The sequence below is a fragment of the Eumetopias jubatus genome, unplaced genomic scaffold (genome assembly GCF_037043125.1).
Source record: "Eumetopias jubatus isolate StellerSeaLion01/CBP00866 unplaced genomic scaffold, mEumJub1_p1.0 scaffold_12, whole genome shotgun sequence".
NCBI lineage: Eukaryota > Metazoa > Chordata > Mammalia > Carnivora > Otariidae > Eumetopias > Eumetopias jubatus.
This window is the reverse complement of record NW_028274818.1, coordinates 113,458,478-113,483,147: the sequence shown is the minus strand read 5'-3', so window position 1 is coordinate 113,483,147 and position 24,670 is coordinate 113,458,478. Positions and strand designations below refer to the sequence as shown.

Below are 24,670 nucleotides of genomic sequence, written 5' to 3'. Positions count from 1 at the left end.
CTCAGCCTCTAGCTGCAGCAAGCTCCCCAACACTGGACAGTGGTGAACAGCACAGGCCCTGACTCTCTCTGTGGGTTGGACACAGTTGGTGGTGGTCGGGTGGCTGAAAGGCTGGAGGGTCCCTTCAGCCGGAAGGACCAGGTCAGGCCCCGTGGCACAACGGCCTGGCGGGTCTGTGCGGGGGACGTCACAGGTCTGTGCCAGTAGAGGTCCCAGGCCAGCAGGCCACAGTGGTCTGTGTTTGTTTCAGTGTTGGGTGGATGTCCCTCTCGCTGGGGAGAGAAGTCTGAGGAGGACACGTCTGCTTTCTGGTTCCCTCTCTCCAGTGAGAGACCTCGTCCCAGAGGAGAGGCCGCCATGCTGCATCTGTGCCCCAGGTGGGCGTAGGACAAGTGTGAAAGCTCTCAAGGAGGTAACTCGGTGTTGTGTTCAGCAGGTCTGAACTGTGGGTTGGCTGGCCCTTCAGAGAGCCCTCCTGAGGTCACACGGCGAGCCTGCTGTCTGCCGACTCTCCAGGCACTTGGATTCCGTGTAATTAGGACGCTCCATGCCATGCAATCTCTTTTCTTGTCTTGCCCAGCCTTGGTTACTTGATGTGGCATCATGGAGAAGTCTGGGTCTTTTAAGTATAACTCAGTGAACAAATGCAGAGGGTTTCTGTGGACGCTGAGTTTCAGGAGCCAGGGGCGATGTCAGTGTTGGCACCTCGGTGCCTGCCGCCCCACATGGCCTGTGGGGCCTTGAAGCCATGGCCAGGATTCAGAGACCCCCACACTTCTCAGTATCGTAAGAGATAATAGCAGTGATTTGTTCTCCCGTGTTTACAAACGAGGTTATGCCGTAACTGTGTGTGCGCATAGCATGGCGGGGGGGTGTGTGGAAGACAGGCCCCAGCTGGACCTCTGCCCACAAGGGAGGTGCACGAGGCATTCCCAAGTCTAGTTGTAGCCAAGTCCTCGTCACGTACCTGTGGTTTGACCTTGCACGAGATTCTCCTCCTTTCCTGGCTTTGTGGGCTTATCTGGTCAGTGAGAAGGGCGCACATGGTGTTCTGTCAGGATTGCATCACATCCATCATGCCTGACTTCCCAAACATTGTTAACAAATGCAAAAGCCGTAGATGTGAACAGCGTACCTTCACTACTTACAGCCGTGTGAAACCGTACGTACAGATACGTATGCGGAGCTAGATAATTATGTAGAACTTGATGATTTTGTGGGCCATGCAAGAAGGGAAAGGTCTACCTGTAGGATTACTTCCTCTATGATGACGATTTCGAGAGGAGAGTGTTAGCGTAGGAACATGAGAGGACTGTGTATTGGTGGGGCTGTCACAGCAGAAGTGGTGTTCTTGTGAAGGATCCTGGGGTGGCAGTCGCATCGAGCCATGGACCTTGGTTCGGGTGGGGTGGGCCTCCATCCTGCCAGTCCCTGGTGTACTCAGCACACCGAGCTGTCCTCCTGTCTGTGGTCCAAGTGTGCTGACACGCGCTAGCCCCACCCATCCGCTAACCTGTCCCTCTCCTCCAGAGGCCGAGTGGCCGTGGCCGTGGAGCAGACCAGCCCGGGAGCCAGATGAGCAGAGAGGTCTGTGTGCACTCCTGGCCTTGCTCCTACTACTTAGAACCGGAGAAGCGATGGGTTCCTGGAAAGCTTTCATTAAGTTCTCACTCCCTGAGATTTACAACTGATAAAACCGGGGAGGCACTGGTCAGCTTCCCCCTGTCTAGTGTGATTGAGATCAAGAAGGAGGCTTCTCACTTTGTCTTCAGGTCTCTCACCTGGAGAAGGACCACCTCAAGCACTGGTTCAGCTCCTTGCAGCCCAGTCGGAATGCAGTCTTCAGCATCATCGAGCATTTCTGGAGAGAGCTGCTGCTGTCTCCATCGGAAGCACCGCTCCCTGTGACGAAGGGGAAGCAGCTGACTGGTCTGATGGCCTGTTCCCAGAATTGCCTGGAAGAGACAGCCTGAGTCCTCCACCATCAGAGCGAGCAGCTGGACAGCATCACCAAGGGCCTGGACAAGATGGAATCTGACCTGGACGTGGCTGACAGGTACAGGGGGCGTTTCTGACACACGGGTCACGCCCCTGCCGTGCGCAGTGACGCCGGGTGGGCGTTGGTGAGGGACACATTCTGTGCCTGGTGCAGAGCTCCAGTCTTGTGTGAATAAGGAAGGCTACCTCGTTTCATCCTATGGGGGAAACAGGCCGAGGGGCCAGGTCACACACATGAAGTTGCTGTTCTGCACGGCCATGTGGCCGCAGGGTTTGAGCTGAAGCTCTTTGGCTCCAGGAGCTGCCGGCTGTGCTGAGACACCAGCCACTCCCAAACCAGGGACCCCCTCCAGTCTTCTAAACAGTGGGGGCCCCAGGGAGCTTTTGTTTATGTGGCTGTGTGCTGACATTGCCGCATTTCTTTAATGTTCTTTTAACAAAAGGCCAACTGATAGGGCCCCTGGGTAGCTCAGTCGTTGGGCGTCTGCCTTTGGCTGGGGTCGTGATCCCAGGGTCCTGGAATCAAGTCCCACATCGGGCTCCCTGCTCAGCGAGAAGCCTGCTGCTTCCTCTCCCGCTCCCCTTGGTCGTGTTCCCTCTCTTGCTGTATTTCTCTTATGTCAAATAAATAAAATCTTAAAAAACAAACCAAAACAAAACACAAAAGTGAGAAGATGAACCTGAGGCTAGAGAAGATGCTTGTAGTATCCACTTGTATTCTCACCCGGGGATTCATACCCAGCTAGGTAGAGAGCTCATATGTCAGAATGAGAAAAAGCCAGTTCAGTAGAAAAATGGGCAGGACGATTGATTGGAGTGTAGGGTCAGCTGCCGTCATGGAGATCCTCAGATCCTGTGGCTTGCAGAAGCTGGGAGGCTATTTCCCCCACAGAGAGGTGCAGGGGAAGGTCGGCGTCCCGGGCAGGTCAAAGGCTCTGCTCTGGGTCACGCCCCGGGGCCCCGTGTTGGCTCCGTGGCTGTGTAAGAAGCTGTTGGCAGCAATCTTCCCAGCCACTGGGAAGGGGGCACAGGGAGGCCAGTGCACACGGCCTTGTTTTTAAGCAGATGAGCCCAGCCCATGAAAGGGAGGTACTGGCACCCCAGTAATTAGAGAAAGGTAAATTAAACCAACAAGTACAGATGTGAGACAACACCGACTGATGGTCAGGGTGTGGGTCGGGACGAGACGTCTTGTATCGCTGTCACTGATGGGACCTGGCCCGGCCCCTGGCAAGACCTAGCTAAGCCGAAGGTGCACAGACCCCATGACGAATCCCAGCGTGTGTGGATGGGCACATTCACTGAGGCAGCTGTAGTCAGTCGATCCTCAAGGGGATGCAGTAATTAGTCACTACTATGTAGTTTTTGGAAAGAGATGAGGTCCAGAGCCGATGGCCAAGGAAGAATTCTTAAGATGTCTTCAGTGCAAAATGGTGGTTTTATTAAAACACAGGGATGGAAACTTGGGCAGAAAGAGCTGCTGCTGGGGGGTATGAGGAGCAAATGATGCTGTACTTTGGGGTGGGGTGGGGAGTAAAGGGAGGTTCCAAAAGGATCTTCATCTGCTAAGGACGACATGGGTTACCAGAGCCCTTGCTATTGTCAGACCAAGGTGGTTTTTCCTTGTAGCCAGGCATTAACGGTAATGCAGTATTTCTCAGTAGGCTGCAGGGTATAAGGACAAAACATTTTATCTACCTTTCCTTCTGCCTTTGTTTCCCACATCACTGCCAACTCGGATTCAAGACACTGATTGCTTTTAGATCTGCACAGACTGACATGGATCCACCTCAAAGCAATGTTAATAACACAAAACCAAGTTGAAAGTAGATGTGTACAAAAGCAAAATTTATAAGAGTTTTTAAATGGGTAAAGTAGCAAAAATGCAGGGAGCACTGAACTGCAAAAGGCCACGCTGGAGGGGCATGCGCAGGGCCACACGTGCCGCAGTTGCACAGCGAGCTCCCACAGAGCCGCCAATGGGTGCTCCTCGTGGGGGTCTCCTGGCTCTTGGGGGTCGTTGGCACAGGTGTTCGGTGAGCATGTGATGCGGTTCTGCCTTTCAGTTTTAAAGTGTGTTCCTTCTGGAACGCCCGTTGTCTGGTTATCGGCCGTCCTGGATTGATCTTCTGATAGTGTTCTCATTTTTCTCCTTGTCTTTTTGTTCTACTATTTCTTGAGTTTCATCTTTGGGGTGGTCACCATAATGGACAGCAGAGCCAAAGCCGTGATCAGAATAGTCTGACTCCGAGAGACCTTGCTCTTGGAGGAGAAGTGGATGGGCAGTTGACCCAGTTCTTTTATTTTTTTAAGATTTTATTTATTTATTTGACAGAGAAAGACATAGCAAGAGAGGGAACACGAGCAAGGAGAGGGGCAGGGAGCCCAATGCGGGGCTCAATCCCAGGACCCCAGGATCACCCGGGTGCCCCAGTTGACCCAGTTCATACTTTGGCTGGGTCAAGTGAGCAAGCCTCTAACTTGAATTAAAAAGCACTCATGGCCCCTGAATCAGCTCCCAGACTTGAAGACTGAGTTTGCAGTTTCGAAACCCCTTGAATGATGGGGAAGCTGGAAGCACCCCAGTTTGCTCCTAAAAGTTTACACCTTTGGGAGCCCCTGGGTGGCTCAGTTGGCTAAGCATCTGCCTTTGGCTTCGGTCATGATCCCAGGGTCCTGCGATCAAGCCCCACATCAGGCTCCTTGCTCTGTGGGGAGCCCGCTTCTCCCTCTTCTCCCCACTTGTACTCTCTCACTGTCTGTCCTTCTCACTCACTCAAATAAATAAATAAAAGCTTTATTAATTAATTAATTAACTAAAGTTTACACCTTTGTTCTTTCTCCCAGCCTTCCCCCACGGGACTTGTGGCATTTAACCAGGGTGGCCGTGCACTAGGGAGCAGGAAGCCACCAGACAGTTTGGGACCCCTGGATGCTGGAAGTGACCTGATGGCAGCAGACCAGTCAGAGTAGGGGCTTCTGGGGGTCAAGGGATCAGTGGAGTTCTAACTGAGGTCTGCCTCGTAGTGTCACAGTGGGCCCAGTAGGCCCCGAACCCATCCCAGTCCTGGAGCACATCATCCAGCAGCAGGCAGAATCGCACACTGGTTCCCTGACCTGTGTAGTGAGGGCTGTTCTGGTGGCCAAGCCAAGTGGGAGCCTCTGGACTGCCTAGAATAGTAACCTCTTCTTGGAGGGATTTCTGAGATCAGTGCCCCCATCAAGGACTGGAAGGGTGCATGGATAGTGAGCCCTGCATCATCTGCACTCAGCTCACTCACTCGACGGTGCAGAACAAAGATGGATTGTCTTAAACTTACCAGGTGGTACTCTTAATTGCAGTTGCTGTTCCCGATGCTTGAGCAAATGAACACATCCTCTGGAACGTTCTCTGCAGTGGTCTGTCTGGCAAATGCTCTTAGGAAGGACCACCAGATCAGCTTGCTTTCAGCCGCCAGCAGTGCATTGTATCGTCCCACCTCAGGGGTATACCAGCTCTCCAGCCCTGTGTCATGCTTTATGTCACAGGGCCCTTGACTGTCTCTCCCTTCACAGGATAGCATGCTGGCCCATTACATGGGGGATACCATGCGGACTGGCTCAAGGAAGAAGTAGCAGCTACTCTAGATGCACTGGAAAGATGTTTGCTTGTCAGAGGTGGGAAAGAAATCTGACAGAAATTAGATACTTTCATCCTCATTGAAATTTCTAGGGATCCAGTGGAGTGGGGCTTGCTGAGGTATCTTTTTATGGTGAAGGATAGATTTTGCATCTGGCTCTTCCTATAACCAAAAGGAAGACACACTTGCGGTGTCTGGGTGGCTCAGTCGCTTAAGCGTCCAACTCTTGGTTTCAGCTCAGGTCATGATCTCAGGGTCATGAGATTGAGCCCCACATCATGCTCTATACCCAGTTGGAAGTCTGCTTGAGGTTCTTTCCCTCTCCCTCCCCCCTCTCCTCTTCCCCCCCACTCACACACATGCTTGTGCATGCTCTCTCTCTCTGTCTCAAATAAATAAAATTTACAAAAGAAAAAAACAAAACTAAAAGGAGACATGGCGCCTAGTGAGCCCCTTAGCATTTTGGAAGCGACATACTCTTCATTTGGGTGTGCTTCTCTGGCCAGTTACCAAGTGACTTGAAAAGATGCTAGTTTTGAGTGGGGTCCGGAATAAGAAGGCTCTGTAGCAGGTCAAGGTGCCACCTGGGCCACATGATCCAGCAGATCCAGTGGCGCTCCAAGTATCTGCGGTAGACAAAGGTGCTCTTTGGAGCCTTTGTGGACCTTTATAGGGAGTCACAGTGTAGGATTTCAAAACAGAGCCCTGCTACAGGAGATCAGGCTCTAGCAGGCCCTGAAAGCATAGGCTAGGTCACATGGCCCCCACTCCTGCCATACCGCCTTTTCTCTCCCAGCCTGCACCGAGGGCACATTCCCTACCTGGGGAACACCCTACAGTCAGTTGACTGAGGAGGAAAATTGTGGAGCCTGGTTTACAGATGGTTTTGTGCAATATGCAGGCATGACTCAGAAATCCTCCCAGTGGGCTGAACTTCAAGCCATGCACCTGAAAATTCATTGTGTTGGAAAGGCAGTCTTGTGCATAAAGTCTTTTGACGCACTCTCAGCCTCATAAGAATGGGTTTTAGGCCTGGAACACATAGCCTGTGCCAGACTTATCCCCTAGTAGGGGAATGGCTTTCCCTGTTACAGGCTCAACCAGTGCTCTTTTGTTCTACAGAAGCATGCATGTGAGTGGCTCTCAGGCACACCCCCAGTCTTCTGTATTTCAGACTCCATAGTTGGGGGGTGGGGGGTTGGTCCTTGAGCTGAAGCGTTAGAGGGATGTACATAAGCCGGTTGTCCTGCATCGGCCGCCAGGGGCACCTGATGTCCGTGAGGTACCAGTGCCTACATTGGACCTGATTTTGTTCCGTCTCTTCTCCATGTGAGTAAAGCTGGGTAAGGCATTGCTCCATCCAGTGCTTGACCATGTTGTGTTCTGTGGTAACTCCAAGATGGCTGTGGGCAGACGTGTTTGGAGGCCCCTGAGATTGGTGACCGTTGTGTGCTACTCTGCTCAACAGTTTCCTTGGAAGGAGGAACGGCTAGAGGCTCAACGGCTTACTGATTGGCTGTGGCCGGTGGTTTGGCTGGATGTTTGGGGAATGGAAGAAACATGATTGGAAACTTCATGACAGGGAGGTCTGGGGTAGAATTATATGGATAGACTTCTCTGAGTGGGACAAAAGGCAAAGATGTATCCCATGTGAACGCTCACCAGAGCCTCTTCAGCAGAGGAGGATTGTGATAATCAAGTGGCTAGGATGACCTTTTCCCTGGATCCCAGCCAGCCTGTTTCCCCAGCATCTCCTGCAGTTGCCCAGTAGGCCCATGAGCAAAGTGACCACGGTGACAGAGATGGAAGTCATGATGGGTCTCAGCAACATGGACTTCAACTCACCAAGGCCAGCCTGGCCACGGCCGCTGCTGCACACCCAAACTGGAGACCAACACTGAGTCTCCAGTATGGCTGTGTTGTCTAGGCTCCTCAGCCAGCTACTTGGTGGTTGGTGATTGATTACATTGGACTGCTTCTTACTGTGAATCTCTTGAATGTGGCAGGTCGCTTGTCTCTTCTTGCTTTCAAAACTCTGTTTTTGTCTTTGGGTTTCAACACTTTAACTATGATGTATCTCCGTGTGGATCTTTATAAGTTTATCCTTCTGGGGGAGTTGTTGAGCTTTGAGTCTTTTCCAAACTATTTTTGTGAACCATGTCTTTCTTGTTGTGTGTGTTCATTGAAATTTCTCTTCCCTTGTGTCTCCATTCTTAGATATCTGGCTCCCATGAAGGGAAAAGGAAATAGGGCTTGTCTCTTTGAATTCTCTAGCTGGAAAGCTGCTTCAGTTCATGGTGGTTGAAACCCCTATGCTAGCCTCTCTGCGATCAAAAGCAGCAAAAGGGCCCCATAGAACTCGAAGAAAACAAATGTGTGTGTGTGTGTGTGTGTGTGTGTGTGTGTGTGTGTGTGTCTGTGTGTATACTAAAAATCTGGATTATACGCTTCCTACTTCCTGGAATTCCGTATCTCTCTTTAAATGAAATGAAGACAAATTGGCAACCTGGTTTTGATATCAGGAGTTTGCTGGAATCTAGTTGTAAGTAGTTTGGTTGTATTTCCATTGGCATCTGTGAGTAAATAGTGTGGCCTTGGTGTTGACGTGTTGGAAAATGGCACTCTTGAATGACAGTTTGGCTCTTCACAGTTGAGCCCTATGTAGCTCAGGACTTTGAGGATGTTTTCCATTGTCTTCCTAGTGTATGTTATTGCTAAGTTGTGTAGGATTGTGGCTACTGTTTTCCCCCTTTCCTAGATATTCTGATGTTTTATTCTGAGGTGTCTTTGTAGATTTTTTTAAAACAGTCTTCTCATTTACATACCATAAAATTTACTCATTGTATGTAACAATTCAATGATTTTTGGTAGATTTACAGAGTTGTGCAGACATCACTATAGTCCAATTTTAGGTCAGTTCCGTCACTCCCAGAAGTTGCCTCAAGCCCTTTGGCAGTCACTGTGTTCTTGCCCTGCCCAGGTCACCACTGATCTACTCTTTCTGTGTAGATTTGTCTCTTCTAGAGAGGTCACATATGCATCATGTTTTTGAGGTTCATCCTGGTTGTAGGATAGATCAGTACTTTGTTACTACTTATTTGTTCTTTTTTTTTTTTTTAAAGTAGGCTCCATGCCCAACATGGGGCTTGAACTCACAACCCTCAGAGCAAGAGTCCCATGCTCTACTGACTGAGCCAGCCAGGCGCCCTGTTGCTTTATATTTCTGGCTAATATTCTGTTGTATGATCTATCACATTTTGTTTATCCCTCGACCAGTTTTGACGGGCATTTTCTTGTTTCTGCTTTGTTGCTATTATGAATAGTGCTGCTTTGGATGTTTGTTTTCCTTTCCCTTGGAAGGGAAGTTGCTGGGTCTCTTTAACATTTTGAGAAACTGACCAATTGTTTTCCAAAGTGGCTGCACCATTTTACATCCCCACCAGTAATGTATGAGGGGCTCCAGTTTCTCCACAACCTCACAACACTTGTTACCTATCTTTTTCATTATAACTCTCCTAGTGGGTGTGAGGTGGTGTCTCACTGGGTGGTTGACTTTCATTTTCCTAGTGATAATGAGTATCCTTTCATATGTTTTTTCCATATGTGTATTTTGTTTTCAGATTCTTTGAGCATTTTTTATGTGGTTGTGTTTTTATTATGGAGTTTATAAGAGTTCTTTATAGAAGTTGTTAAGAGTTCTTACAGAGTTCTGGATAAAAGGCCTTTATCAGATACATGATTTGAAAATACTTGCTCCCTTTCTGTGGATTGTCATTTTCTTTTCTTTTTTATAAGATTTATTTATTTATTTTAGATATGGAGTGGGGAGGGAGAGAGAGAATCTCAAGCAAACTCCCCACTCAGCATGGGGCTCAGTCCCACAATCCTGAGATCATGAACAAGAGCCAAAATCAAGAATTAGACGCTTAACCAACTGTGCCACCCAGGTGCCCCCATTTTACTTTCTTGAAGATATTTTTTGAAGCAGAGAATCTTTTTTTTCTCCAAGGAATCAAACAGAATTTATTTTCGAACTAAATAAGACAGATTGAGGGGTGCCTGGGTGGCTCAGTTGGTTAAGCGCTTGCCCTCGGCTCAGGTCATGGTCCCAGGGTCCTGGGATCGAACCCTGCATTGGGCTCCCTGCTTGGCGGGAAGCCTGCTTCTCCCTCTCCCACTCCCCCTGCTTGTGTTCCTGCTCTCGCTGTGTCTCTCTGTCAAATAAATAAATAAAATATTTTTAAAAAAAGATTGAGTAAAAGAAAGTTTTACCTCAACTTTCCCAATAGACATTTTCTCCTCAGACTGCACGTTATCAATTTTAAGTCCCATCAGTGGCCTTCATAATATTCACAAAGGATGTCCAAATTGTGTCATTTGGTTGAAGATTCAAGTTTGAAAATAACAATCTTTCCACTTTTTGTGCTTTAGATTTTTTTTTTACACTAATCTCTGTTCCATATGGAGGGTTTGAACTCATGACCCCAGGAATCAAGAGCCACATGCTCTACGAACTGAACCATCCAGGTGCCCCCACTTTTGTGCTTTAGAACAATTCTCAAAACACATTATGATGCTCCCAGCTCATAACTGTTCAGTTAATTTTTTCTTCTCAAAATAACTTAGAGGAAGAGATTCATTTACTTATGTAATATATATATATATATTCAAAAACAGAACTCATCCAGTTTCTCCCATGTTCATGGTGGGAAAAACTAGTGCAACCCAACAGATGTAGCAAAACATCTGTGTCCTGTTTTGGCTTCTTTGTTTTAAGGGACCAGAGAAAATCCTTTGTTGTTTTCCTTGTGGTTTCAACATAACAGTACCAAATGTCCTTTTCTTCCCCCCGATCTTGATCCAGCATCCAACATTGATCTTTTATATTCAAAAAAATGAGCTTTCCAGAGCTTTGCAGTTTCCCTTCTTCAGACACTGCCAAGCAGACTTCCCTCCCTGGAGCATGTAGTCTGACCGTGGGAGACGACTATGGCACACGTGCACCCGGGCCCACTTCGTGGCCACACCCTCGACTCCTCCTCCAGATACCAGCATCCCAGGGCCTGACTGCATCTCTCATGCCTGTGGCCCAGACCTGGCTCGATGCAGGCCTAAAAGATTTAAAGTGTATCTGTTTTTCTTTCATCATTTGCCTTTGGTGTCATATCTGATTCATTGTCAAATCCAAAGTCACAGAGGTTAACTCTTTTTTAGTCTTTCTGTTTAGGTCTGTGATCCACTTGCAGTTCATGGTATGAGAAATGGGCCCAACTTCTTTTCTTTTTATGTGGGTATCCAGTGGTCTCAGCAATATTTCAATTCAGTGTTTTCCCATTGAATTGTCTTGTTGTCCTTGCTGGAGACCAGCTGACCCTGCACGTAAAGGCTTGTTTCTAGACTGAGTTCTATCATTGATCCACGTGTGGACCCTATGACAGTACCACACCATCCTCATTTCCATAGCTTTGTAGTAAGCTTTGCACTCAGGTAGTGGGAGTCAACCAAATTTATTCTTGTTTTTCAAGATTGTTGGCTAACCTGGGTCCCTTGCATTTCTATATGAATTTCAGGATTAACTGGCCGGTTTCTGCACAAGAGCCAGCTGGGATTTTGATAGAAATTGGACTGAACCTGGAGCAGTTTTGCCATCCTAGCAATGTAATTATTAGTGTGGTGTAAAAACACTTAAATCTGCTGTTTTATTTTTGTGCTACTTGTTACCTCTGTTGCTCATTTCTTTTTTCCCCCCTGCCTCCTGTAGGTTACCTGAATATTAATTCATAATTCCATTGTGACTTACCTACACTGTTGTGAATGTATGTCCTTACATATATTCTTCACCGGACACTCTAGGTATTACGTTGTATATGCATAATTGGTCACAGTGTGCTGGTGTTGACATTTTTTTAAAAGATTTTATTTGTTTATTTGACAGAGAGACACAGCGAGAGAGGGAACACAAGCAGGGGAGTGGGGGAGGGAAAAGCAGGCTTCCCACAGAGCAGGGAGCCCGATACGGGGCTTGATCCCAGGACCCTGGGATCATGACCTGAGCCAAAGGCAGCCGCTTAATGACTGAGCCACCCAGGCACCCCTGGTGTTGACATTTTACCCAATTGACCGGTGTGTAGAAACCTAACCACTGTCTTTATGTCTGTTTACCCTACCAGATTCATATAAATCCTCTGTAAGTTAATTATCTTAACTTCATTTTCCTATTTGAGAACCACAGCAATTTTGTAATTTTTACTTCAAGTGCCATACATATTTTAGCCAGCTCAAAAGAAAAAAGCAAGTGCATTTTATTTCCCTATATTTGTACTCTTTCTGTTTCTCTACCCTCCTTCCTCATGTTCTAGGATTCCTGCCCTTATCAGTTCCTTTCTGATCCATCGACTTCTTCAAGACATTCTTTTAGGGCAGCAATTTCTTTGTGGGTTTACTTCCTCTGAGAATAACTCAATTTCTTCTTTATTCCTGAAGAAAAGTTCCACTCATTGTGGAATTTTGAACCGACAGTTCTTTTCTTTGAGCACTGAAAACCATTGCGCCACTTCTTTCTGGCTCCATGCTTTCTGACGAGAAGTGCGCTGCCATTCAAATTGATTTTCTCCTGTAGGTGAGGTCTCTCGTGCCACTGTCAAGATCTTTTCTTTGTTTAACATAACTTCACGGTAATTTCTTTGGTTTTATGCTGTGCGGGTCGGATTAGTTTGTTGTTTTTTTTTTTTTTAACTCTATGGGCTTATTTATGTCTTTTTGCCTAAATTGGGAAATGTTCGGCCATTATTTGTTTGCGTCCTTTTCCAGCCCCACGCTCTTTCTCTTCTCCTGCTGGAGTGGTGGTGATGAGTGTTCAGTCTTTTGTTTTGGACCCTTGGGTTTGTTGTCATTGTTGTTTTTAGTATTTTCTCTCTGTTGTTCAGATTGGGTAATTTCTGTTATTTGATCTTTAATTTCACAGATTCTTTTATCTGTCATCTCAGGCTGCAGTCTACATCTACCCATTTTTTTTTATCGTATATTGTATTTCTAAGTTCAAAAATTTCCGGATACTTTATTGTGTCTTCTGTTTCTCTGCTAAGACTTTGTGGTTTTTAATTTATTTCCAGCATGTCCATAATTGCTTGTGGAAATACTTTTATGATGGTGCTTTAGAATTCTTGTCCAGTAATTCCATCAGTTTCATCCTGGTTTTGGCATTTGCTTCTATTTTTTATTTAAGAAGAGATTTTCCTGCTTCTTGGCATGGTGATTCATTGTATCCTGGACATTTTGGGTATTAAGACTCTGAATCTTGTTTTTCTGTTTCAGCAGAGCTTTCCCCGACATGGTGCCCCAGGAGTAAGAAGCTGTTTCCTATTGGGGCGCCTGGGTGGCTCAGTGGGTTAACCATCTGACTCTTAATTCGGCTCAGGCCATGATCTCAGGGTGGTGCGATGAAGCCCCACGTTGCGCTCCATGCTGGGCGATGAGACTGCTTGAGATTCTCTCTCTCCCTCCCCCACTCTCTCTCTCTCTCTCTCTTAAAGGAAAGAGGGAAAGAAGGGAAGGAGAAGGGAAGCTGATTCCTCTTACTGCCGTGTGAGGATGAGAGCCCCAATTCCCCACGTGGCCCTTGTTTGTGCCTTGGGATCCCCCACCTGTTGCTGCTGGCTGGGAGTGGGATTTCAAGCTTCCTCATAACTGTGCCCTAGCTGGGAGAATTGGGGGGGTCTTGTTACCATCCCCCTCCACTGAGCCAGTAAGGTTTCCCTTGTTACTGATGGCTCTTCATGTGGCCTTCGCTACCACCATCCCACTTAGGGGAAGGAGTGCTCCTGCAGCCAGGTAAGGGTGGATGTCGAGGCTCCTCAGGTACTTTTTCTGACACTGCTCCAGTTGGGGAAAGCACACCACAGTATAGCTGACTGAGGGTGGACATCCATGCCACCCTTTTTTTAGTCGAAGTATAGTTGATACACAATGCTCTGTTAATTTCAGATGTACAACATAGTGATTTGACAAATTAATGATATACTCAACACAAGTGTAGCTTCCATCTGTGTTGGTATTAAAATACCGTTGACCATGTTCCCTATGCTGTACCTTTTCTCTCCATGATTTATTTGTTCCATACTGGAAGCCTGTATCACCCACTCCCCTTCATCCATTTTGCCCCTCCCCCAACCCTCTCCCCTCTGGCAGCCATCAGTTCTCTGTATTTATGGGTCTGTTTCTGCTTTTTGTTTGTTCGTTTGCTTAGTTTTTTAGGTTCTACATATAAGTGAAGTCATGTAGTGTTTGTCTTTCTCTGTCTTATTTCACTTACCATTAATACCCTCTAGCTCCATCCACATGCTTGCAAAAGGCAAGACTTCATTCTTTTTTGTGGCTGAGTAATATTCCACTGTGTGTGTGTGTGTGTGTGTGTGTGTGTGTGTGTGTGTGTGTGTGTCACATCTTCATTATCCATCTAGGGAGACCCTTGGGTTACCTCCGTATTTTGGATATTGTAAATAATGCTGCAGTAGAGATAGGGGTGTAGATATATTTATCACTAGTGTTTTTATTTTCTTTGGGTAAATACCCAGGAGTGGAATTACTGGATCATATGGTAATTCTGTTTTTAATTTTTGAGGAACCTCCTTACTGTTTTCCAGAGTGACTGTACCAGTTTGCATTCCCATCAGCAGTGCAAGAGGGTTCACCTTTCTCTGCATCCTCACCAACACCTGTTGTCTCCTGTGTTGTTAATTTTAGCCATTCAGACCGGTGTGAGGTGATATCTCAATGTGGTTTTCATTTGTATTTCCCTGATGATGAGTGATGTTGAGATCTTTTCATGTGTCTTTTGGCCACATGGATGTGTTCTATGGGAAAAGGCCTATTCAGATCCTCTGCCCATTTTTTAATTGGATTGTCCATTTGTTTTGGTGATGAATTGTATAAGTTCTTTATACATTTTGGATATTAACCTCTTATCAGATATATCGTTTGCCAATAACGTTTCCCATTCAGTAGATTGCCTTTTTGTTTTGTCAATGATTTCCTTTGCCGTGCAGAAGCTTTTTATTTTGATGTAGTCCCAACAGTTTGTTTTCACTTTTCTTTCCATTGCCTAAAGAGACATATCCATAAATATGTTACCAAGGCGGATGTCAAGGCGATTTTACTGTATATGTTTTCTTTTAGGAGTTTTATGGATTCAAGTCGCACATTTAATCCTTTAATCCATTTTGAGCTAATTTTTGTGTATGGTGTAAGAAAGAGTCCTATTTCATTCTTTTGCATGTGGCTGTCTAGTTTTCACACCACCATTTGTTGAAGAGACTGTCCTTTCCCTGTTGTATATTCTTGCCTCCTTCGTCATAGATTAATTGACAGTGTAAGTGTGGGTGTATTTCTGGGCTCTCTGTTGTATTCCTTTGATCGGTGTGTCTGCTTTTGTGTCAGTACTGCGTACTGTTATGATTACTACAACTTGGTAGTATATCCTGAAATCTGGGATTCTGATACCTCTACCTCCAGCTTTGTTCTTCTTTCTCAAGATCACTTTGGCTAGTTGAGGTCTTTTGTGGTTCCATACAAATTTTAGTATTATTCTAGTTCTGTGGAAAATGCTCTTGGTATTTTGATAGGGATTGCGTTAAATCGGTTGATTGCTCTGGGAATTATGGACATTTTCACAGTATAAATTATTCTGGTCCATGAGCATAGTATGTATTTCAATTTGCTTGTGTCATCTTTGTTTGTTTGTTTGTTTTTAATCAAGGTCTGATAGTTTTCAGAGTAGAAGTCTTTCATTTCCTTGGTTAAATTTATCCCTAAGGTATTTTATTATTTTTGGTACATTCGTAAATGGGATTTTCTTTTCTAAATTTCTCTTGTTGCCACTTTGTTATGGGTGTTCATATTCTTAAACTACTTCTTGCTTCAGTTTTGGAATGTTGGGTGTTTTGAGTATTTTGTCTATTTCATATAAGTTGTCCCATTTATTGGTGTAAAGTTGGGTATGATATCCCCTAGAAGGCTTTCCAGGGCTAAAAGAATCTATGGTGATGCCTCCCTTTTTATTCCTGATCTTGGTAATGTGCATTTTCTTTGCTTTATTCTTTTTTTTAAGATTTTATTTATTTATTTGACAGAGAGCGAGAGAGCACAAGCAGGGGGAGCAGCAGAGGGAGAGGGAGAAGCAGCCTCCCCACAGAGCAGGGAGCCTGATGCGGGGGATCCCAGGACCGTGGGATCATGACCTGAGCCAAAGGCAGATGCTTAACCGACTGAACCACCTAGGCAGCCCTCTTTGTTTTATTCTTGTTCATGTCTTGTAAGGGTTTAATTTTTAAAAATTACTTCAAAGAACCAACTTTTGGCTTTGTTAATATTTTCTTTTCTTCTGTTTTCAGTTTCATTGATTTCTGCTTTTCCGTTCTTCTACTCTGGGTTTAATTTATAACTTTTCACAACAGAAGCTTAAATCACTGATTATAAACCTTTCTGAGAAGTTTTCAAATACACACATTGAGAACTATAAATTTTCCTCGTGACTGCTCTATTTGCATCCTGCCATTTCCTGCATATTGTTTTGTTTCATTCACTTCCGATATTGTCCAATTCCCTTTATTTAGAATTGTACTTAATCTCCAAATATTTGAGAACTTTCTATTAGTCTTTTGTCATTAATTTCAGATTTCATTTCTTTGGGGACAGATGGTATACTTGAAATTTATTGAGACGTGTTATACTCTTTTCTTAAAGTTCTGAATATACTTTAAAAGAGTGTGTATTCAGCGGTTGGATGATGTTTCCATAAATACCAGTCAGCCAGAGTGGATTAAATAGTGTTTATATTCTTACTCATCATTTTTGTCTTCTTGCTGTGTTAATTATGGAGTGAAATTTGTTGAAATCTACAACTGTGATTGTCTATTTCTCCTTTTAGTTTTGTTAATTTTTGCTTAATGAATTTTGAAATTGTGTTAGATATACATGTTTAGTATTAAGTCTTTTTGTCAAATTGACTCTCTTATTATTATGTATTCTCTGTCTTTATCCCTGGTAACACTCCCTGACTTAGAGTTTATTTTCGGCACAATATGTCTTTTTTCCAGTCCCTTTGCTTTTGATGTTTCTGTGTCCTTATATTTCAGTGTTTCTTATAAACAAGACATAGCTGTGTCTTGGTGGTTTTTTCTTTAATCCAGGCTGACAGTCTGCCTTTAAATTAGAGGATTTAGTCTATTTACATTTAGTATAATTACTAATATGGTTGAGTCTAACTCCACCATCTTGATATTTATTTTCTGTTGATACCATTTGATCTTTGTTCCTTTGCTTTTCTTTCCTGCTTCCTTTTTTACTTTTGCTACAAGGTCAATCTGTTTGTATTTGTGGGTATTTTACAGTGGTGCCATCCACTGTGGTAGCCACTAGCCACATGTACTTAAGTTGAAAATTCAGTCCCTCGTGATATCAGCCACACTCTGGATGCCCAGTAGCCACACATGCTTGTTACCACATTGGAAAGGAGAGATTACTGCAGAAAGTTCCAGATTGAGGTCAGGATTTATTTTGAGTCAGAATTACCCAGGGTCCAATGTGAAAAGGGCATCGTTCTAGTCAGAAGACGTGTGTTCATGTTTTGTGTTTACTACTGATGGGCTTTGTGTCCGTAGGCCTACGAGATCCTGCTCTTAGCCTCAGTTTTCTTTTCTAAAACACACGGATAGTAATTCCTGCTCTTCCGCTTCACGCAGTGCTTGTGGAAAAGAACACTACAAAATGGTTAACAGTTTTCAGGAAAACATTAAAACTCAGTTGACTGTGTTTCTGTGTTTTGTTTGGTCTTTTAGGTTGCTGACAGAGCTGGAGTCCCCTTGGTGGCCCTTTAGCTCCAAGCTTTGGAAGATGCCAGCAGAAACAACGCCCAAGGGGGGCACCTCAACGGCTAGTCCCAAAGCTCTTGAAAAAGAAGGGGTAGTGGTCCAAATTCCTGCTGTTATCTCCCAGGGAACAGCATCTCATGTTAAAGCAGGAAGTCTTACCATCCTTGTGTCCGGGTTGGAAATCCATGACTCGAGTTCTTTGCTCATGCACAGATTTGAAAGAGAAGATATAGACGACATTAAGGTTCACACACCTTATGAAATTAGCATCCTCCAATGGTTCATCGGGAAGCCAGACATAGCTTATCACCTGATATCCGCCAAGATGCCCGAGGCTGTCCCCATTTTGGAGGTGCAGTTCAGCAAGAAGATGGAGTTGTTAGAAGGTGGCTTGACACCCGGAAGTGCCAGCACATCTTCCCCAGCAGAGAAGGGCTGCTATGTCTGGCAGGTGGGTGAGTGCGCGTCGGTCTTCAGGGGCACGGCCTGTGGTACACCGTTAACGTGCTGTGTCACTGAGAGCATCTGCTGGTTCTGTGCACCACTGCAGACTGTCCATTTGTTTGTAAATGAGAACACTTCAGACCGTTTTCCTCAATACCTGCAACCTCAGACTGTGTGAGTCCCGGAGCGCGGGTGTATCACACACTGGACGGCTGTGTGGGTTTCCCCTGAGCTCAGCAAGGCTCAGTGGCACTTTCAGAACAGAGGAAGGCTCCAAGGTAGGCGATTCCCCCTTTCCTCTGTGTGACTCAGGGCACCTAGCTGCCCACCCTGGTGGGTGTCCAGTCCCTCCACCCCTGACCTTGGCATCAGTCTGGGACATCCCAGCCCACCTTCCAGGGACATGTTTAGGAATCAGAATCTCTGAAAACTGCAGCATAGTTTTTGTGGGTTTGCAGGCCTCCACCGTCGGTGAGGTGTGCTGTCCTCCGAGTGTCTCTGGGGAGCACGGAGCTGGGCATGGCCAGGGGTCGCAAGGGTCCCAGGTCGCAGGCCCAGCCCCAGCCTCGCCCACAGCAGCCTGGGGTCATCTGACTTCTCAGATTTGCCGTCCTGATGGTATCCGGTGGCATCTTGCTGGTGTCTTTATTTTCATGTCTGACGTGGAGCATCTGACGCTCCTTATTGCTTTTGGGCTTCACATGTTTCTCTGTGGATTGCCTATTCTGTGGTTTTTGTTTTTTTATTCTGCTGTGCTGTTTGTTTAGTCCATGTTGTAGGTATGCATCCCTGTTGGCTTTAGAAGCTACCACCTCTGCCAGACTGTCATTGTCCGTTACAGAAATCCTTAATTGGGTAAATTCCCCTTGAGTTTGTTTCTGCACCCATCTTAAGAAATCCCAAAGTCATAAAATACCTTATTTTCCCATAGGTGATCTTATGTCTGTGTTACTGTGATTTTTCTAACAGGCTAGTAGGCTTTCCTTATTGACTTTGATTGCTGGATGTCTGTTACAATAAGAGATATGTTTGCTTCTTTTTGTTCTGAAGTGATTGATTTCAGTGCTAATATGTAACCTGGTTCCCTAACACAAGAATATTTTGATGTTATTCTACATGGCTTCACGTTTCAAAAGAAATTTACCTGAAAATAGATCTGTCCCATAAGCACCAAAATTTTGGAAGTGTTAATGTAAACAGGTAATTTTTTGGCATTTCCAGATTTTTCTTTGGCCCTTCTCAAGGCAGGACTGGGAAGCCCGTAAAGGGGCCGAGAAGGGTGGGCAGTAGAAGGGAGCCCAAGACCCTGATGAGGGAGGCGTCAGGCCAGGCCGTCGGTGCCCCCACCCTGCGGTTTGCCCCTGGGGGGCTGGGGCTGGTCAGTGAGGGGACCTGGGGCTGTTAGGCCTGACACAGAACGCCTTCAGCCATTGATTCTGCTGATGGAGAACTCCCCGTGCCAGGCACAGTGCCGGGCCCCCACAGTCCCTCTTGTCATGGAGCTCCACGACATTCGTGGGTTTTCTGTGTACCTGGTGGTTTTGGAGAGAGTGTTGCGTGCCAGTTGCGGGATGCCAGCACACTCTATGCAGGGGATAAGAGGCTTGCTGGGCCTGCTCTGACCCCGAATGTCCAGGTGCAGACAGGGCTGGAGAGGAGCAGGAAGTGCGTGCCAGGGCCTCTGTGGCCGTGGTCCAGCAGCAGGAGCCTAGGTGAGTGTGGATTCCACAGGGCCCGCCATCAGGAAGGGCACAGGCCAAGGCTGTTGACCACAGGCTGCACGTCTTCCTCCTCAGGGAAGCCTCACATAAAGTCAGCTGGTGCTGGGCCTTCGCCACATCCAGAGACACGTTCTCAGCAGCACCTAGATTCAGGATGTGTGGCCTCGCCTGTCAGTCACAGACGGTGTGTGTGTGGAAGGAGTGGGACCACCTCCACGATGACAGATGGGTTTTCATCCTGGTGCTCACTTTAGCCTCTGGGGTGGAGGGGTTCCCACAGCATGTCTGCATCTGCATGGAGCAAGAGGTGCCATGCTCCCTCGGTGAGGCCACCCTGCCCCGGGAGTGGATGAGGGCGCAGGTGATGAGGAGGGGAGGCCGGGGAGAGGCCAGCACGTGGGCTTGGGAGCAGAATAGCAGGACTGCGTCTGGCTTGCTGGGGACTTCACGGGAGGCCTGGGCGGGCCCTCTCTGTCACCTCTGATGTTGTTTCCAGCACCTGTGTTTTCACTGTCCCACAGTGGAAAATGCAGAAGCGGTGGGGGTGGAAATCATGACTTGACATCTCAGAAATTTACCCCGTCCTCCCGAAGCCGTGTTGGTAGCTGTGTGGCCAGCGGGGGGCAGTGTCACCACAGGACCGGGTTTGCCTTGCGTCAGTGTGGGGAAGAACTTTCCAGAGACCTCTGCAGTCCTGTGCAGTGTAGGTGGCCCGGGCAGCGACTGGCCCCAGGGGTCTCCTGGGCTTCAGGGGCTGGGAATGACACAGGTGGCCTGCGTTCACCCTGGGGAAGAGCAGTGGAAAATGGCTGTTTTCTTGCACAGCATCTTTAGGATACCCTTTACATCTTAGCGTGGATTCAGACTTGAGGAAGAGCTGGGAGGAGAGTCCCCCGTGGCTGCCATCCTCACTGTCACAGCTGACGAGCCTGTCTGAGCTCTGTCTAGATCCCCTCGTGCTTGCCGTTGCAGGACACCGTCTGGAGTCCCCCACGACGGGTGGTGTCTCCCTGGGCTCTCCTTACTCTGAAGGTCTCGACGGCGCGTAGGAGGCGTGCTGAGGTTTTGTACACCGTGTCGTGATTGCACTCTTGTCTCATGTTGTCTCATGGTCCTGGGTTGATGGTTTTAGGAAGAAGACTCCAGAGCATGGCCCATGCTTAGCAATTGATGGTATTTTGGGTAATTTTTGTCTTTGTTGTTTGCCAGTGGCCACGTTTGAGAGAAGCTTTCTCTGACCACCTCATTTAAGAGACAACACTCGCCCTCGGGTGCTGTTGCCCTCTGATTGGCTGCCGTGCTCTCACACTGGGACAAGTACTGCATCTGGACAGGACGCAACTTGTCTCTTGATGACCACATCTCCAGCACCCAGAACAGGCCCAGGCATCCAGGAGCACACTCATCTGCATGAAATAGTACACATCTGGGACCCAGACTTCACCGTGCCCAGGCCGCAGTCCTTGAACCTGACACTCCCCCCTGACCCACGGCCTCAACTCAGACCACTGAGGCCATTCACAGCACCAGCACATCAGGCCTGTCATGCCCCTAAGCTCTAAGCCTAACCCCAGGTTGGCTATTGAGCATCTCTTCCCAGAGCCTTGCTCCAAAGCACCAGGTATCCGGGACACCCGAGCAGTATCAAGGGATTCGGGCTGCCACCTGGAAGGAAACCGCACCAATGTGAACTCTGGAAAGCACTCAGAGCAGAACTCCGAACGCCCATCCCTGCGAAACTGCACTTTCTGTGCCGCCTGGCGGCAAACCCTGAGCCTGACTCCCAACCTGATCCCACCCTCAAGACACACTGCCCATCCCAGCTCGCCACAGTTCCCACAGACCAGGAGTGCCGTGCACCTGGGCCCTAACCCTAACCCTAACCCTAAACCTCACGTGGCTTCTGAGAGATCTCTCCCTAGGTCCCTGGCTCCATGCCCCAGGGATTTGCGCCACCTAAGCAATACTGGAGGACACAGACTGACACCACAAAGCAAAATGCACCATTTGGCACTTCTGAAAGCGCTGAGAGCAGGAGAGCTATGCCTGCCGTACCCCTGGGCCCTAACCCCGACCCTAGGTGGGCTCCTGAGTGCCTTGTTTCCGCAGGTCTCGCTCCAGAGCCCCACGGACAGGGCACACCTGAGCAATACCAGAGGACTCAGCTTGCCACCAAGAAAGAAACCCCGCTGGTTGGAACCCCGGAAAGGATTCACAGCAGGAGAGCGCTGCATGCCCACCCCAGCGAACCCACACTTTCAGCGGTCCCCTGGCCGAAAAGAAGAGCAAGACACTCACGCTGACTAAAGACACTCACGCTGACCCACACCCTCGACCCTCACCTCCGGGAACCTCAACGCAGCGCTGGCACATCAGACGTCCCGTGCCCCTATGTCCTAACCCTCACCCTGGGTTGGCTGCTCAGGGGTCAGTCCCCAGAACCTGTCTCCAAAGTCCCAAAGATTCGGGACACCTGAGCAATATCGAGGGACTCAGGCTGCCACCCGGAAGGAAAACGCGCCATTGGGAACTCGGGAAAGCATTCGGAACAGAACTCTGAATGCCCAGCCCAAGGAACGCACAAATTTTGCACCTTCTGGCAGCCAACTCTGAGCCTGACACTCAACCTGACCCACGCCCTCAAGACAAACCCCCGAGAAGCAAGCCACAGTGCTGGCACGTCGGGCCTGCGGTGCCCCTAGGCCCGCACCCTATCCCTCGCTGGCTTCTGAGGGCTATGGCCCCAGAGGCCTGGCTCTAAAGCCACAGGGATCGGAGGCACCTGAGGAATACCAGAGGATGCAGCCTGTCTCCCAGAAGGAAAACGCACCATTGGGAACTCAGGGCAAAGCTTTCCGAGTAGGAGAATCCTGCGTGCCCATCGCAGCGAAATGCCACTTTCAAAGGCCCCCTGCCCACAAACCCTGAGCCTGAAACTCATCCTGACCCACACCCCCAACTTGGATCCCCCGTACCCCAAAGCTTGCCCCAGAGTGGCCAAATCAGGACTCCAATGACCCTAGGCCCTAAGTCTATCCCTAGTGTGGCTTCTGAGTTTCTGTATCCAGAAGCCTGCCTCCAAAGCCCCAGGGATGGCAGTAAGTGAGCGACATCAGAGGACTCAAATGCCAAAAAGAATTCAAACGCACTACTTGCAACTCTGGAGAGTGTTCCGAATAAGAGAATTCAGAATGCACATCCCAGCCAACGCACAAATTTGGTGCCCTCAGGTGGCCAACCCTCAGCCTGATACTAAACCTGGCCCACTCCCTCAAGACAGACCCCCCAGAGCAGGCTACGGTGCTTGCACGTCAGGCCTGCCATGCCCCTGGGCCCTATCCGTGACCCTACAGAGGCTTCTGAAGGGTCTGTCCCCAGGGGCCTGGCTCCAAAGCCCCAGGGACTGGGGAGACCTGACCAGGGCCAGAGGACTAAGCCTGCCAATAAACAGGAAAAAGTGCCATTGGGAACTCCGGAAAGCTTTCTGAGCAGGAGAACTGTGTCGGTCCATCCCAACGAACCCCGAGTTCAACGTGCCCAGGCCACAATCCCTGAGCCTGACACTCCCCACTGACCCACGGCCTCAACTCAGACCCCAGGAAGCTCATCACAGTGCCGGCACATCAGGCCTGTCACACCCCTAGGCCCTAAGCCTCACCCTAGCTTGGCAACGGAGTGGACTGTCCTCGGACCCTGGCTACGGAGTCCCAGGGGTGGCTGTAACTGAGCAACACTAGAGGACTCAAACGTCAAAAAGAATTCAAACACACTACTTTCAATTTCGGAAAGCATTCAGAACCGGAGAAATCCGAATGCCCAACCTAGCGAATGCACAAATTTGGCGCCCTCTGGCGGCGAACCCTGAATCTGATGCTCAACCTGACCCTCTCCCTCAAAATAAACCTCCCAGAGCTGGCTACAACCTTGCACGTCAGGCCTGCCATGCCCCTAGGCCCTAATGGTGACCCTATGGATGTTTCTGAAGGGTCTGTCCCCCAAGGGGCCTGGCTCCAAAGCCCTAGGGACTGGGGACACCTGACCAGTGCCAGAGGACACAACCTGACACTAAAATGGAAAACGTGCCATTGGAAACTCCGGTAAGCATTCCGAGCAGGAGAACTGTGCCGGTCCATCCCAACGAACCCCGATCTCAATGTTCCCAGGCCGCAATCCCTTAGCCTGATACTCCCCCCTGACCCACAGCCTCAACTCAGTCCCCAGGAAGCTCATCACAGCGTTGGCACATCAGGCCTGTCATGCCCCTAAGCCCTAAGCCTCACCCTAGGTTGGCTTCTGAGCGCTCTGTCCCTAGAACTAGCTCCAAAGCCACAGGGATTTGGGACACCTGACAAGTATCAGAGGACTCAACCTGCCACCTCAAAGGAAAACGTGCCATTGGGAACTCCGGTAAGCATTCCGAGCAGGAGAACTGTGCTGGTCCATCCCAACAAAACCCAAGTTCAACGTGCCCACACTGCAATCCCTGAGCCTGACACTCCCCCCGACCCACAGCCTCAGCCAGACCAGGGAAGCTCATCACAGCGCCGGCACATCAGGCCTGTCATGCCCCTCAGCCCTAAGGCTCACCCTAGGTTGGCTTCTGAGCGGTCTGTCTCCAGAGCCTGGCTCCAAAGCCCCAGGGACTTCAGACACCTGACCAGGGCCAGAGGACTCAGCCTGCCACTAAAAAGGAAAACGTGCCATGGGGAACTCCAGTAAGCATTCCAAGCAGGAGAACTGCGCCGGTCCATCCCAATGAACCCCGACTTCAGCGTGCCCAGGCCGCAGTCCTTGAGCCTGACAGTCCCCCCCCGACCCATGGCCTCAACTCAGACCACTGAGGCCATTCACAGCACCAGCACATAAGGCCTGTCATGCCCCTAAGCCCTAAGCCTAACCCTAGGTTGGCTTCTGAGCGTCTCTCCCCAGAGCCTTGCTCCATAGCACCAGGTATTCGGGACAGCCGAGCATTATCAAGGGATTCGGGCTGCCACCCAGAAGGAAACCACACCACTGGGAA

At 48.4% G+C, this 24,670-nt stretch overlaps 1 protein-coding gene across 1 annotated transcript; it reads left to right on the top strand.

Annotated features, from left to right (window-relative positions):
- The first annotated feature begins 1,563 nt into the window (after positions 1-1,563).
- LOC148162934 (synaptosomal-associated protein 47-like) lies at positions 1,564-18,991 on the top strand. The gene is given in 3 exon segments (XM_088016794.1): positions 1,564-1,780; positions 1,783-2,056; positions 17,453-18,991. Coding segments are annotated over 3 exon segments (1,134 nt in total). The 5' UTR covers positions 1,564-1,575; the 3' UTR covers positions 18,108-18,991.
- Positions 18,992-24,670: the final 5,679 nt, after the last annotated feature.